This window comes from Penaeus vannamei, chromosome 41 (assembly GCF_042767895.1).
Source record: "Penaeus vannamei isolate JL-2024 chromosome 41, ASM4276789v1, whole genome shotgun sequence".
NCBI classification, from domain to species: domain Eukaryota; kingdom Metazoa; phylum Arthropoda; class Malacostraca; order Decapoda; family Penaeidae; genus Penaeus; species Penaeus vannamei.
The window spans coordinates 1851238-1868505 of NC_091589.1; the positions used below are offsets into that span (position 1 = coordinate 1851238).

A 17268-nucleotide genomic window follows, 5' to 3' on the forward strand; every position below is an offset into this window, starting at 1 on the left:
GTTTGGCTATCGTGATTGTGCTAAAGGTTCTAGGTATACCATTTCCATTTTATTATTATTATTATTATTAAGAAAAACACCACATATTTCGAGCAATAATCTTGGTATTCGGCAAAACTTTATAATGTTTCCAAACCTTTTTAACATGATTCTAATGGCTGATATTAGTTGCCAATAAATATATTAGCGAAATACCAGGCGCCAATTGCAGCATTCCTCCATACAAGCAAGAGCATTTAAGTCACTGAATACTGGAGACTACGAATGTATTGCCAAAAAAAAAAAATCTGTTCACGCACTATCGGGAGGTGGCAGTTGGAAATATCACATATATCCTTATATCTACACATGTGTTTGGTTATATTTGTATACGTATGTATATATTAAGCATATAAATGTACGTGTATATGAAATGTTGAGCTATTCAGTACAAGTATGTGTTCCTGTGTGCGTGAAACTTTTTTTTTTTTTTTTTGTGAATTGTTAAAGTGTACAAAATATTCGTAGATGTGCGAGTGCATGTATGTGCGTGTTTATCCGTCGGTGTGCTAGAATTGCTCATACTTCCTTACGGGCGACTTTTCTTTGCTCTCGGCGTCGATACCTTCGGAATTCAGTCATCCTGCAAGTCCAAGGACGGAAGTCCCGCATATAAGAAGTCTGACGATTTCAACAGACACATTCGCAGACAGGCAATCACAAAAGCAGCTGACATGCAGTTCTTGGTCAGTCATTTTTGCTTAAAGTTACAACCGTGTATTATTTTAAAGTATGTCTGCTTAGATTTTACAAATAGTTAGGATTCTTAGAACAATAACTTGGTATTCGATTTGTACATCCAACTAGTTTTACTGTAACTAATATGTTAATCTTTACTGCTTTGTTTCCTAAACAGGCGGTAGTGCTTCTGGCGGCCCTTGCTTGCGCTTCTCCAGTGGAGAAGCGAGAGGCGGACGCCGACCCTAGCCTCCCCTTCTACGGTCAGACTTATGGCTACCCTAGCTACTACCGAGGCTACGGCTACCCATACAGCTACTCCCACGCCCTCCACAAGAGGTCGGCTGATCCTGAACCCGATGCTGATCCTTCCCTCCTGTACAATCACTACCGCCCTTACTCTGCAGGTTATGGCTACGTTCGCCCTTACACCTACGGCTATCCCTACAGCCACGCCCACGCCCTCCACAAGAGGTCGGCCGAACCAGAAGCTGACGCCTCCGTTGTTCACCCGCACACTTACTCCTACACCCACGCCGCTCCTGTCGTCTCCTACGGCTATCCCTACACCTACGGCTATGGCTACCGCAGGGGCTATGGATATTAACGGAAAGCACTTGGTGACGTAACCGCTATCAGTATGGATCTAGAGTTCGTTCTTGCATCACTTACCAGGATGCAAGAAATGTTTGTGGATTTCACGAACAGTTTTCCCTAATAAAGAATATATAAACTATCTACTTTCATTAATACCATGTGTATTGTGATTATTATTCATTTATATTTTAATTAGCATTAACTTTGTTAGCCATTCTTTTTAGCATTGCCATTATTACCATTCACATTATCATCTATACTATCATTACTATCATTTTGATCATCGTTGTTTTCATGGTTAGTATTAGCATAGTTACTCCAGTTATTCTTAACAATACCACTGTAATGATAATAAAACCATAATGATGGTATTTATAACAATCAATTTATCAGAACGATAATAACGACCTGCTCAGTTTTTACATTCAGACAGATGGAACAGCCTGTAAAGATAGCGAACAAGTTTTACTCTTTTATGACAGGGATTGAAATTTGCTTAAATCTAAGTGATGATCGAATATTACAGCAACCAATCAATGACTTTTTAAAAGAAGACTTACATGAACCAGTATAAAAGATCATCAGACAAAGGCAACATCTATTTAACGCATACAACACAAGCATAAGAGGTGTGAGCCGTCGAAGATTCGTCCAAGTAAATCGACCAAGGAGCAAAAATTTAACTCGTTCATATTATCGGGGTCTCGGGGGCGGGGGGTAATCCTTAAACGCTGGCTGAATACATGAATATAAAAGCATCATTCCACGAACATTAATATTGTGCAATCATGATCATGTAGTCCTTATTCAGTTGTCATTCCGTTATTTTTGTTATGGTTCCTATTGTTATTACTGTTATCATTATGATAATCATCTTATTGTTATATTTTTATTGCTATTATCATAGTTAATATGTATGTAAACATATACATACTTTATACATGTATATATGTGTACGTATATACAGTGCATATATATATATATATATATATATATATATATATATATATATATATATTATATCATATACATCAAACATACATAGCCACATAAAATATATCTATATGCATTCATATACACCTATGTATAAATACATATATAGGTGTGTATACACAAATATATATATATAATATATATATATATATATATATATATATATATATATATATATATATGTACATGCATATATATATATGTGTGTGTGTGTGTGTGTGTGTGTGTGTGTGTGTGTGTGTGTGTGCGTTTCTGTGCGTGTATGCATGTGTCTATATGTGTGTTTGTGTGTGTATACGTCTATGAGTGTGTGCCTGTGCAAACACTTATGTAATTTACATATACATATATTTCTACCTTTACATAACATATCTAAAATGCACGTTTATTTTTGTGTGTGCATACGTTCGTGTGTCAGGCTACGCTCACTTAAAACTATTTTTTCATTATTTGTTAATATACTTATCATCGTGTTAATTAAATCACATAGGATATTTATGTCTGCGAGCGTATGTCCGCGTGTTTATCCGTATGTGACGAAATTGCTTGTCATCCCTCTAACCGAGGAATTCGCGCTGTGTTCTTCGCTCCCAACATCGATTCCTTCGGAGACTAATCATCCTGCAAGTCCAAGGACGGAAGCTTCCTTTATAAGAAGTGGAGTGACTCTTGCAGACACAGTCGTCCACTGGCAATCCCAAAAGCAGCAACATGAAATTCTTGGTTGGTAATTTTTGTTTACTTTTGGCTCAAACTATGTATTTGCAGACATTTTACCTGTAATTCCTGGTCTTGATTTTGGGTTTGTATATACTGCTAGTTTTTACCATGACTCAATGTTAAACTTCAGCTTTATTTGCTTAACAGGCGGTAGTGCTCCTAGCGGCCCTTGCTTGCGCTTCTCCAGTGGAGAAGCGGGAGGCGGACGCCGACCCTAGCCTCCCCATCTACGGTCAGACTTATGGCTACCCTAGCTACTACCGAGGCTACGGCTACCCATACAGCTACTCCCACGCCCTCCACAAGAGGTCGGCTGATCCTGAACCCGATGCTGATCCTTCCCTCCTGTACAATCACTACCGCCCTTACTCTGCAGGTTATGGCTACGTTCGCCCTTACACCTACGGCTATCCCTACAGCCACGCCCACGCCCTCCACAAGAGGTCGGCCGAACCAGAAGCTGACGCCTCCGTTGTTCACCCGCACACTTACTCCTACACCCACGCCGCTCCTGTCGTCTCCTACGGCTATCCCTACACCTACGGCTATGGCTACCGCAGGGGCTATGGATATTAACGGAAAACACTTGGTGACGTTACCGCTATCAGTATGATTATGGACTCCACGAATGTTTCTCCCTAATGAAGAATCTATGAACTGTCCATTTTCATTAATATCCTGTGTATTTTGATTACTATTTATTTATATTCTAATTAACGTTAACTTTGCTAGGCATTCTGATAAACATTATCAGGACTATTGTTACTACTATTCTTCTAATGATCTTTGTCTTCATGGTTAGTGTTAGCATCGTTACTCCAACATTCTTGCTTGTTGTTCTTAATACCATTGTAATGTAAATACCATAATAATAGTATTTAACAATCAATTTATCAGAACGACCTGTTCACTATTTTACATTCAGACAGATGGAATAGCGTGTAAAGATAGCGAACAAGTTTTATTCTTTTAGGATTGGGATTGAAATTGTCATTTTGCTGAAATCTAAAAGTAGAAATTAAATTTTAAAATGACCAACCAACCTTTTTTTTCTTTCTTTCTTTCTTTACTTACATGAACTATGGATGACAAAAAATGAACTATGACAAAAGCAGCATCTATTTAACGCATACAACACAAGCATAAGAGGTGTGAGCCATCGAAGAATCATCAAAACAAATCGACCAAAGAGCAAAAGTTGTTTAGCTCGTTCATATTAACGGGGTCTCGGAGGTAATCCCTAAACGCTGGCTTAATACATGAATATGAGAACGACATTAAGGCGAACGATAATATTGTGCAATAAAATGATCGTGTAGCCCTTATTTAGCTGTCATTTTGTTAGTATAGTCATGGTTCCTATTGTAATTTATATATATATAAACATATACATATACGTTATTTATGTATAATGTGTATGTATACACATAATATATATATTGTATTATATATACAAACATATAAACACAGTATATTTATATGTATACATATACACCTATGTATATATACATAGATATGTATATATATATATATATATATATATATATATGTATATGTATATATATATATATATATATATATATATATATGGATGTGCATATATATGTGTGTGTGCCTGTATGCGTGTGTATATGTGCGTGTATATGTGTCTGTGTATACTTATATGTATATATATTTAATTATACATATGGATATATATATGCATGTACATCTACCTTTATATAATATAGATATTTAATAATTGCGTTTATTTTCGTGTGTGCATGTGTGCGTGTTAGGCTACACTTGCTTAAAACTATTTTTTGAATACTATGCTTAGGCCACATAAGTGTTTTTTGTTTTTTTTTTTTTTTTAATGGCGATGATGAAATTTCGGCGGGAGGGAAAAATACCCAGCACCAAAATTAGACGTTCCTCCTACCTTCCAAAGATCAGAAGTAAAGGAATGTTTCAGTTACAGCCCCAACTGGAGGAAGTACAAGTCTGTCTTCCTAGAACAGACAAAGAATTCTTTCAACCAGAATTTATGATTTGGGAAATAGAAATCAACAATATTAAAAAGAGAGAGAGAGAGAGAGAGAGAGAGAGAGAGAGAGAGAGAGAGAGAGAGAGAGAGAGAGAGAGAGCGAGAGAGAGAGCGAGAGAGAGAAAACAAAAAAAACTCTTATATGTACTTTGGTATATTGCGCACCATTCGCCATAGCCATTTTTGTTTTGATGTTTGAATGTGTGTTGCGAAATATTGCGAAACACACCAGTGCAGATGAGAAGCGACCACCGACCATGGACACGATAGGCAATAGACATGGCTTGACGAAACATATTTCATTTTTGTTTTGGGGATGAGAGATACAATACCATACATAATGAATAATTTGATTTGCATTTATTTGTTTGCTATTTCTTTCGCGGACGTCACAATATCGGCGAGAAATTTAAAGATTTTTTTTTTCTTGTAAATAAATGTCGGCGGGCCCGCTATTCAAGAAAAAAATGCTGTTGCCTTATCATCTAGTATGAATTGAAGTATATGAGATATTCATGTCTGCATATACTTGTCCGTATGTGTCAAAATTGCTTGTAATTCCTCTGAGCGGGGAATTCATACTGTATTCTTCACTCCCAACATCGATTCCTTCGGAGGCTAGTCATCTTGTAGGTCCAAGGGCGGAAGTTCCTTATAAAAGAAGTGGTGACTCTTCACTCTTTGGCCTGGACAGCTGGACTGTTTCAAAGGCAGAACAGCAGATGAACAGCAGATTTTAAGGTCACCTACCTCAGCACATGCCACTTGAGAATGGAACGCCTCAGGGTGGGCTTCTCAGTCCTGCTCTGTTCAATACCCTCATGTCTAATATACTCAACATTCACCTGCCAGAGGGATGCAGGATCATCTCTTATGCAGATGATCTGGCAACCATAGCCTCTGGCAACCACTGCCTAACTAGAACTCAGCGCTGTCTGACTCTGGTGTCTGAAGAGTGTTGTAGGACAGGTCTAAAAATCTCGGCAGCAAAATCAAAAGCTATGGAACTGAGAACTAATGTCAAATACAAAAAGCTCACTGTTCAGGGCATGGATCTGAAATGGGTGAAGGACTACCTATACCTTGGTGTATGGACAGGCCACACACTCACTTTCAAAAAAGATATGCAATACCTGCTTGAGGGAACCAAGGGAAAGTCATGAAAGTAATGACCGGGAGACACATAGGAGCGGGACACAGGGTACTAAGTTCATTCTATGTGCATGCTGTCCATCCTATTGTTGACTACGCTTCCATCGCCCTCATTGTTTCCAGCACATTTAAAGAAAATCTGGAAACAGTACAAAATGAGGCAGCCCTGGACACCCGAATTGATTTAATGGCAGCCCAGTTCCTTTCCAAGGTCTTGCAGGTACCCCGACAGACAGACAGAGAGGACAGAATCCGTGGATCCCATAAACCACACTGCAGGCGCAGTGGGAAACCACAACATCCATTAGGGTCACTGACAATGCCTCAGGCTGAAACGGTCGCGATCATCGAAGCCCTGATATACGCGTCCCTAAGGGATGGACACGTGGTCATACATACAGACTCTAGATCAACCATTTACAGTCTACGGCATAGTATGCCCCAAGACATCTACCTGACATCTGTACTCACCATAGCCCAAAGAATCCTTGATCATGGTAGAAGAATAATCATAAACTTGGTCCAAAGCCACATTGGCATCCAAAGGGAATGAGCTTGCTGACAGCCTAGCCGAAAAGGGCAGGGGCATGCTCCCAACTTACATGATCGTTAAACCAAGCCAAAGGAGATATAAAAAGAGGTACCGAAGTCACACTGCACAGATTAAGACTAGTTACCCATGCGCTTGGTAAATTATTGATGAGGTGGTTGTCAGGGAATGCAAGTATTGCGGCGAGCCTAACGCCACCCTGTTACATTACTTGCAGAATTATGGACACAGTTTCTGAGACAGGGACCACCCACCACAGCCGCCGGGCTAGTAAAAATACAGTTCAAAGAAAACACGTCAACTAGCAATAGCTGACACCGGCCGGGCCACTCTGGAGAAAAGGCCCGGGCGAAGCTAGTCTTCGCAAATCTAACTGAATTTATCTTCACTCTTCTCCCGGCGGCCGCAGCGGTAACATCTCTCCCGGCTTCCTCTCCATTGTGCTCCACTCAGCTCTCGCGCGAGCTGCCCCACCAACGACGACTGCTTACTTTCGACCTTTTCAAGAAGAGCCGCTTCGTTCGTTTCTCTTTTCCTCGTTCCTTCGATGTCGCCTGCGGTCGCCGGGGGACGAGTCGCTCCCGATTCTCCTGCATGACGGGGCGCTTCGCTGGTCCTGGGCAGTGTGTCCCGGCTCTCTTGGGGCTCTTGCTGATGCTGCCTTCTGGTCGGCGGTCCGGGAGCAGGACCTTCTGCGGCGCCTTCTTCACCCCCTTCTCTTCGAGTTGGGGAGCCCCGGCTAGTATAACCGAGGCTGGCCACTTTCCCGGTTGGTACGAGGCGCCAACGACCCGACGTCGGGGCAGTTGGGGTGTCTGCCACGGACCTTGCAGCCACTTCAGCTACGCCTGCAGGTTGGCCTCGGTGTGAATGTCGGCGGATCTCCGACAAGAGGAGAAGAGGACGTCTGCGAGGGTCTCGTGATCGTCGTGAGCGGGTGGCGTCCGGCACCCATCTCAAGTAGCTGGAGGACGCAGCCTCTGGGAATGGCGATCTCGCCTTGGATCGTTGGGACGGATGGCGACTACCGATGTCAGGGACAAAAGATGTCACTGTTGCTGATGTCCACCACCAAAGGCTGGTCTTCCGGCCAAGGTTGACACCACCTTCAGAGATGGAGCTTTGCTTCATCTCCAACATAAAGAAAATATGAATATCCTTTCCAAAAGAATCACTATTCGTAAAGTGACAACAAACGTAAGCGTAAGCGAAACCCGTTCCACCTTGAAATAAAAGGTGGTAAATTTACAAAAAAGAAGAAACATTAACATTGCTTCTTGCTGATTATTCTCAATAAAAGCGTGATGTGTATTGTAACACAAGAGTATTAGTAGCAATGAACATAAAACAACTACCAGTTCACTGTTTTTACATTCAGACACAGATCGAACACCCTGTAGAGATAGTGAACAAGGGATTGAAATTGTCAATCTGCTGAAATTATTTAAAAGTAATAATTAAATATCAAAATTATCAACCAATTAATTTACCTTATATAATTGTTTTTCTTTATCCTTACTTATATTGTATATATATATATATATATATATATATATATATATATATATGTATAAATATATAAATATACTTTATGCATGTATATATATATATATATATATATATATATATATATATATATATGTGTGTGTGTGTGTGTGTGTGTGTGTGTGTGTGTGTGTGTGTGTGTGTGTGTGTCTATGTATATGTATGTAATATCCTACATATAATATAGACACATATATATATATATATATATATATATATATATATATATATATATATATATATATATATACATATATATATGCATAAATGTATTTACATTACATATGAAGCACATACATAAATTATGTATGCATACACTTAAAGACACTTAAATCACACCGATATATAACTATCTATAAATAAATGAATACATATACATGTATGTATACCTACACACAACTATATATATCTATATATGTATGCACACAAGCCTATATACATTATAGATGTGTGTGTATGTATATGTCCAGGTATTCATTTTCGTATAATGAAAATACTAATAAAAATAAATAGGAACACCTGACAATTACTGGTTGCCATGGAAACCCAAGCGACATGTGGCAACTCTTGGTTATTCCTGCCATGCTCCCTCCCTCACTCACTCACTCACGGAAGCAAGAGGTAGCAACCTGAGCTGCGAACGAAGATTTTAGAAAATCGCTACTAATCGGCGATCTGCAGGTCGCATCGCCGCCATGGCAATTTCAATATCTCCATAAACCTCAACCTCATACAGTTTCAAAAGTAAAATACGTGAGTAAGTGAACATTAGCCACAGAATTACGTTCCGGCAGGAGAACATTCTCGCAATTTCATTATCTATAACATGACTATTTACGGAAATAAATAAAACTGATGTTACTCTCCCTGTGTCTATCCCTTTAAAAATAAAAACAATTAACATGAGAATCTAAACTGACAATGGGAAACGAAACAATGAAATATAAGAAACTTAAATTAAATTATGCTTAGAACTAATTCAATGAATATCTTTATGTGAATATACAAATAAAATTGTCAGTTCTTGTCAAGAAAGAAACCGGGAATACAAATATATGCATAAAAAAATCTAAAATCGTAAATAAATAAAGACAGAAATTCTTAATGGATGTATCAGACTTTGACATATATATTGATAAGAAAGAAAAGACTTTGATAAGAATTTGACTGTGTATATACACATGTGTGTATGCGTGTATGTATGTAAAAACATGTATATATACATATATATAAGAATATTTGTGTGTGCTTATATATACAAGTATACATATGAATATATATATATGTATATATATATATATATATATATATATATATATGTATGTATGTATGTATATATATATAGAGAGAGAGAAAGAGAGAGGGAGAGAGAGAGAGTTAGCATACATATGTATATATATACATGTAAGCATACATATAAATACATATATATACATGTAAGTATACATATGCATATACATATGCATATATATACTTTGACATATATATTGATGAGAAAGAAAAGACTTTGATAAAAATTTGACAGTGTAAATACACATGTGTGTATGCGTGTATGTATGTAAAAACATATGTATATATACATATATATAAGAATATTTGTGTGTGCTTATATATACAAGTATACATATGAATATATATATATATATATATATATGTATATATATATATATATATATATATATATATATATATAGAGAGAGAGAGAGAGAGAGAGAGAGAGAGAGAGAGAGAGAGCGAGAGAGAGAGAGAGAGAGAGAGAGAGAAAGCATACATATGCATATATATACATGTAAGCATACATATAAATACATACATATCTATACATGTAAGTATACATATGCATATACACATGCATATATATACATATATTCATATATCTACGTTTATATAATAGACATAAATATTCTATGCATCAGCATGCGCGCGCGCGTGTGTGTAAATAGCAAACGGGTATTTAATATTTAATGTTAGGCTACACTTAGTTTTTTTCTATTTGTTTATTCATTTATCATCCAGAATTAATTGAATTTCTGAAGTTTATAAGATGTTTATATCTATGCGACAATATTTGGTTGCGTTATCAGCATGTGGCACAATCTATCATAATTGTTTCTTAACGTGGAATTCCCACTATTTCCCTTGCTCCCAACTTCGAATCTCTCAGAGTTCAGTCATCCTGCAAGGGAAAGGCCAGAAGTTTCCTATAAAAGAAGCGGAGTGACTTTCAAACACATTCGCAGATCGGCAAACACAAAAGCAATAAGATAAAAGTCTTGGTTAGTACATTTTAGTATGAAGATTACAACTATGTAAGACTTTTAGAGCATCTCTACAAAATAAATTATCTGTAATTGAGGATCGTAGAATAACTTAATTTTGGATCACTAAATACTGCTACTTTTACTGCAACTTAGTGTTAAACCTCAGTTTATATTTCCTGAACAGGCGGTGGTGCTTCTGGTGGCCCTTGCTTGCGCTTCTCCAGTGGAGAAGCGAGAGGCGGACGCCGACCCTAGCCTCCCCTTCTACGGTCAGACTTATGGCTACCCTAGCTACTACCGAGGCTACGGCTATCCCTACAGCCACGCCCACGCCCTCCACAAGAACTCCGCTGCTCCTGAACCCGATGCCTACGCCGATCCTTCCATCTTGTACAATCACTACCGCCCTTACTCGACATTATTATCAGTATCTTATACATTCGTATCATCAGTATCATGTTAATTATCGTTGCCTCCATAAACGATGGTTAGCATTGTTATCTCGCCATTCTGGAATAGCAGTGTTAATCATATTTTTAATGATACCATAGTAATGTGTATGATACTATTGAATGGTAATGATAACAATCAACATAATCATAACTACAATAACTACCTACTCACTATTTTTACATCCAGACGCATCTGCTACAGCTTCTTTCGTCTGCAAACCAATTTTCCTCTTTATAAAAAGGGATTGAAACTGTCAATTCGGTGCCTTTTACAAGCAGAAATTGATCATTACTCTGCGAATGATCAATCGATATATATACTTTTTTTCTTTTCTTCTCTTTTGAAAAGCATTTATGATTATTTTTCTTGTAAATCAATCATCAAGCAGAGCAAAGACAAATAAGATTTAATACATCCTACAACAGATAGCGCAAGGCAAGGTGTGAGCCCTCCAACGCCCACCGAGTAATTAGTGCATTACACGGTGAATAGCGTCGTGCAATATAATGATCCAGTGGTCATTATTTAGTTGTTATATTCATTAGTTTATGTTACTATTTCGGCATTCTTATCATTATTATTTAATTATTTAATTTTTGTAATATTTTCTATTGTCATTGTTATCATTACTATAAATAATACATAAAAAAGCATATAATTTTACAATTATCTACAATAAGAAGGAAATCCGAACGAGGAAATTATATTAATATATCACAACACTTAATCAAAACACTTAATAAACTGACATTTAACTTTAATAGTTGTCTCTGAAAACAACAGTTCATAGATATGACAATTGCCACATACAGTATAATAAATGAGACAGTAAACGTGTTTTTAATAAAAACAATAAGTAAAGCTATTCACGATGTGTAGATAAGTATGATATGTTTAGATTATAAAAGTAAACAATATAACTTACGAAAGACACAAACTGATTTTCATTTAATGTGAAAAGATATTCGAAATGTTTCGTTTCTCCAACTTCAATATGAATATATTTGTATATTTTTATGTCCATATCTATATAAACATACATATACATATATACATATATAGTCTCGTTGTAAGGGTGCACTTGCATTGCCGATTTTGCTTTCCATTTCGAGGCTTCCTCTGCTTTTCAGACGGCACTGTACGGCATTCTTCGGCACGGCACTGCCAAGCCATCGCTCACCTTGTTGCTTTTTTATAACTGAAAAATACTATAACAGTCCAAATAGTAATTTCGAGCGAAATTCAGATATATTGGATTGAATTCGCTAGGCACAACATTTATTACACATTCTGTAAGACATAAAGAAAAAAAATCATACATCTTGATTCTCCTAAATTCAGAGTTTCGAGGAATTTTAACAGCCATAGTGTTCTCCCTTTCCTCTTAAAGACTAAACAAGTCTTTTAAGTCATAGTTGCTTGTTTAGTAATATTTAATGACACGGTTGTTTAGGTCATTCCTTCTCTGTATATATTTCTCACTAGAAAAGAGAGAGAGAGAGAGAGAGAGAGAGAGAGAGAGAGAGAGAGAGAGAGAGAGAGAGAGAGAGAGAGAGAGAGAGAGAGAGAGAGAGAGAGAGAGAGAGAGAGGGAAACAGAGAGAGAGAGAGCGAGAGCGAGAGAGGGAAAGAGAGATAGAAAGAGAGAGAGAGAGCGAGAGAGAGAGTGAGAGAAAGAAAGAGAGCGAGAAAGAGAGAGCGAGACAGAGAGAGAGAGAGAGCGGGAGAGAGAGCGAGAGAGAGAGGAAGCGAAAGAAAGAAAGAGAGAGAGAGCGAAAGAGAGAGAGAGAAAGAATGAGATGAGAATGACATTCTATGTTATTTAGCGTTACAGTTTTCGAAACATATCAACATAGGATATGCCTAATAAACAGTTCCTCTCAACGTTATCTCTGACGACCTATCAGATATCATTGACCTAATGGTCTCTGCAAATCTTGATACTTAAGAGATCGCTAAATGTGACTCGAGGATGCACAAACAACCCACGAATCAATCGGGTAATTTGCCATTCATAAATTCCATAAGGAAGCCGCGTAAAGACAATGAATAGGGGGGGGAGAAAACCTTACGATATACATTTACAGATGATACATATGTGATTCGCGTATCACCTTCTTTAAATAATTTGTTTTACATTTATAGAATTAACGAAAACTTAAAAAAAAAAAAATGTTTAAGAGCAATTGGAGATTAAATGTTGTTATCGATGTTTGGTTATCGTGATTGTGCTAAAGGTTCCAGTTATACCATCTTGTTCTTTTGTAAGGAAAATGCTACATATTTCCAGTAATAATATTGGTATTCGGCAAAACTTTGTAAAGTTTTCCAAACCATTTTAACATAATTCTAATGGCTGATATTAGCTGTCATTAAATATTTTTTGCGAAATACCAGGCGCCAATTACAAACTTGCATGCAAACAAGAGCATTCAATTAACAGAATACTGGATACTACGACTGTATTGCCAGAATGAATTCAGTCCACATACCATAGGGGTATGCTAGTTGAATATGTCCGTAACTGTACATACAATCACATATAAAGACACAATCATAATATACATACATATGTGTATAAATATACACACGTATATGTATATATACACTTTTATGTTTGTGTGTATGTATAGATACGTATACATTAAACGTATATGAATGTACAGATATGCATGTATGTTTTTTTTACAAATTATTTAGATATTCAATACAAATATGTGTGTGCCTGTGTGTATGCGTGTGTGTGTGCGTATTTGATTTACATACGAGGCTACACTTCCATAAAACTCTATTCTACTCCTCTTTTGTTATCTAGTGAATTGTTGAAGTCTGCAAGATGTGCGAGGGCTTGTATGAGTGTTCATCCGTCTGTGCCAAAATTGTTCATGATTCTTTCTTAACGGCGACTTTCCCTTGCTCCCAGCGTCGATACCAACGGAGATTTGTAATCCTGCAAGTCCAAGGACGGAGGTCGCGTATATAAGAAGATTGGCGACTTGCCCGGACACATTCGCAGACTGGCAATCACAAAAGCAGCTGACATGCAGTTCTTGGTAAGTAATTTTTGGTTACTAAAAGTTACAACTATGTATTATTTTCATGTACGTCTATTGAAATTTTACCAATAGTTGGGATTCTCAGAACAGTAACATAATATTCCGTTTTTATATCCGACTAATTTCACTGCAACTCAGATGTTAATCCTTGCCGCTTTATTTCCCGGACAGGCGGTTCTGTTCCTGGCGGCCGTTGCTTCCGCTCTTCCGATGGAGTACCTGGAGAGCGACGCCGAACCTGTCCCCGCCCTCAACTACGGCTCTCGTAGCTACCACCGAAACTACGGCTCCGCACAAACACAGAACCTTCACGGACTCATCGTCAACAAGAGGTTCACTGATCCTCTTCCCGAAGCCGTCGACGAGCCAGTCGTCCTGTACAATCACGTCCGCCCTTACCCTGTCGGCCATAGCTTCGTTCACCCTTACACCTACAGCCACGCCCGCGCCCTCCGCATAAGGCAGGCCCAGCCCGAAGTAGACCTCTCCGTCGTTCACCCACACGCCTACACCTACTCCCACGCCGCTCCGGTCGTCTCCTACGCCTATCCCTACACCTACAGCCTCGGCTACGGCAGAGGCTTCGGATTTTAACGGAAAACGCTTGGTGACGTCACCGTTAGCCGTATGGATCTAGACTCCGTTTTGCACCACTCGTTATCGGGATGCAATAGACAATTTGTGGACTCCACGATCATTTCTCAATTAAAAAGTCTGTGAACTTTGGACTTTCTTTAACACCATGTGGATCCTACTCATAATCTATTCACATCCTCGTTTACACAACCTTTGTTAGTGTCATTATCATAAGCACTTCATTCGTACTATTTTCACAATCATCTTCTTAATCATCGTCGTCTTCATGGTGATTAGCATTTTTACACCATTTTTTATACCATAATAATGCTTATTATGATAAAGAATGGTAATAACAACAATCAACATGATCATAGCTGCAATAAATACATATTCACTGTTTTTACGTTGAGACATCTGGGATAGCCTCTCAAGACAGCAAATAAGATTTACTCTTAAGAAAGGGACTAGAATTGTCAATTAGTTGACATCTAAAAGTAGAAACCAAACATTATAATGCCATAACTTCTCTCTCTCTCTCTCTCTTTCTCTCTCTCTCTCTCTCTCTCTCTCTCTCTCTCTCTCTCTCTCTCTCTCTCTCTCTCTCTCTCTCTCTCTCTCTCTCTCTCTCTCTTTTTTTTTTTTTTTTTTTTTTTTTTTTTTTTTTTTTTTGCTGTGAGGGGATATATGAACCCTCATAAAATTGAACAGAACAAAGGCAACGCATGTTTAATGCATCCTAAACCAGACAACCTGCACGCAAGGTGTGAACCGTCGAAGCTTCGTCAATAAAGTAAATAAATAAGTGTAAAAGCAGAAGCAGAATCCTTACACGTTGGTTACACACACGAGCATAAACACTTAGCATTACAGGATTAATAACATCGCTTCATAATGATCTTGTAATCCTTATTCCGTTGTTATTATTATTATTGTTCTTGATGTTATTGCAATGTTGTGACTGGTATTCTTATCACCGTTATTATAATTATTCTATTCTTAGCATAATTATTTTCTGTAGCTGTTATTATTATAATTATCATACATAACACATAAGTAATATAGGCATAATGCATACATTATTTATATATGTATATAGGGATAGATAGAATGATAGATATATCATATACGTCTGTTATATGCAATACATATATACACATTCATATGTATATATATATATATATATATATATATATATATATATATATATACATATATATATATATATATATATATATATATATATATATATATATATATATATATGCATGCAGATATCCATAAAGACAAAAACAGTACATAGATACATATACATACAAATACACACACACATATATATACATACAGATATATGCATGTATGCATATGTGTGTATATACACATACAAGGATACATATATACTTTTATAAATATCCATCTCTCTCTCTCTCTCTCTCTCTCTCTCTCTCTCTCTCTCTCTCTCTCTCTCTCTCTCTCTCTCTCTCTTTCTGTATATATATATATATATATATATATATATATATATATATATATATATATTCATTTATTTATTTACATATATATATATATATATATATATGTGTGTGTGTGTGTGTGTGTGTGTGTGTGTGTGTGTGTGTGTGTGTGTGTGTGTGTGTGTGTTTATATATTAAATGTATATATATGTATATATACATAAAGACAAAAATAATACATATATACATATATATACATACACACATACATAGCTATGTATGCATATGTATTTATATACATATACGAGGATACATATATTCTTTTACAAATATCCATGTATCTTTCTTTCTCTCTTTATTATTATATATATGTGTGTATGTATTTATATATTTAATATACATATTCATATGTATACGTTCATGTAAAATATATAGATATCAAATATACGTGTGTACTTACACACACACACACACATATATATGTATACATATAAATTTACACATATATATGTCTTTGTTCATACGTGCGTATGTGTGTTTGTGTGCATCTATGGGACTCGAATTTAATTTACATGGTGGGCTACACTTATCTGATTTTTTTTTGTTTGTTTGTTTTAATGTGCGAGTGTATGTATGTGTGCGTTTATCCGTGTATGCCAAAAATGCTTTTAATTCTTCGTACTATGTCATTCGCTCCCATCGTCGATTCCTCCGGAGGTCAGCCGTCCTGCAAGTCCAAGAAATTTGGTGACCTCCCCCGACACACACGCTCACTGGCAATCGCAAAAGCAACATGAAGTCATTGGTTAGTAATTTCTATAATTCTTAACTATGTATTACTTTATGGGATCTTAACTTTTTTTTTTTCTTTTTCTTTTTCATCACCAATTGGGATTTTTAGACGATTTTAAATTCTTATATACTGCTAGTGTAACTGGAACCCAAATAATGTTAAACTTTAACCCGTTCCACCTTGAAATAAAAGGTGGTAAATTTACAAAAAAAAAAAAAAAAAAAAAAAAAAAAGAAGAAAACTCTTGCAGACAGTCGTCCACTTGCAATCACAAAAGAAACAAGATGAAATCCTTATTAATTTAGCAATTTTCTCCAGTGGAGAAGCGAGGCGGACGCCGACCCGAGCCTCCCCTTCTACGGTCAGACTTATGGCT

The 17268-nt window shown here is 36.9% G+C and overlaps 4 protein-coding genes across 4 annotated transcripts in view; all 4 read left to right on the top strand.

Annotated features, from left to right (window-relative positions):
* Window positions 1-348: 348 nt before the first annotated feature.
* LOC113826987 (uncharacterized) lies at window positions 349-1451 on the top strand. Its single transcript, XM_070117792.1, has 3 exons — window positions 349-352; window positions 508-725; window positions 896-1451. Exons 1-3 carry the CDS (start codon window positions 349-351, stop codon window positions 1322-1324), a joined length of 651 nt encoding a protein of 216 aa, XP_069973893.1. The 3' UTR covers window positions 1325-1451.
* Window positions 1452-2900: 1449 nt separating this feature from the next.
* LOC138860328 (shematrin-like protein 1) lies at window positions 2901-3689 on the top strand. Its single transcript, XM_070117670.1, has 2 exons — window positions 2901-3030; window positions 3175-3689. Exons 1-2 carry the CDS (start codon window positions 3019-3021, stop codon window positions 3601-3603), a joined length of 441 nt encoding a protein of 146 aa, XP_069973771.1. The 5' UTR covers window positions 2901-3018; the 3' UTR covers window positions 3604-3689.
* A 10249-nt stretch (window positions 3690-13938) lies between these two features.
* On the top strand, window positions 13939-14774 carry LOC113826989 (uncharacterized). Its single transcript, XM_070118009.1, has 2 exons — window positions 13939-14066; window positions 14241-14774. Exons 1-2 carry the CDS (start codon window positions 14055-14057, stop codon window positions 14661-14663), a joined length of 435 nt encoding a protein of 144 aa, XP_069974110.1. The 5' UTR covers window positions 13939-14054; the 3' UTR covers window positions 14664-14774.
* A 2118-nt stretch (window positions 14775-16892) lies between these two features.
* The window catches only part of LOC113826990 (shematrin-like protein 1), a 711-nt gene continuing 335 nt past the window's right edge, over window positions 16893-17268 (top strand). Inside the window, exons 1-2 of the mRNA XM_070117794.1 lie at window positions 16893-16904; window positions 17211-17268. The exon at window positions 17211-17268 is cut by the window's right edge and continues 335 nt beyond it. Of these exons, the coding sequence (XP_069973895.1) occupies window positions 16893-16904; window positions 17211-17268 (70 nt within the window). The remainder of the gene's footprint in view (window positions 16905-17210) is intronic.

Bases quoted from the DNA above. Each gene is read 5' to 3' on its own strand.
- LOC113826987 (XM_070117792.1), top strand. The intron at 726-895 runs GTCAGTCATTTT...TTTCCTAAACAG, and splicing joins CAGCTGACATGCAGTTCTTG to GCGGTAGTGCTTCTGGCGGC.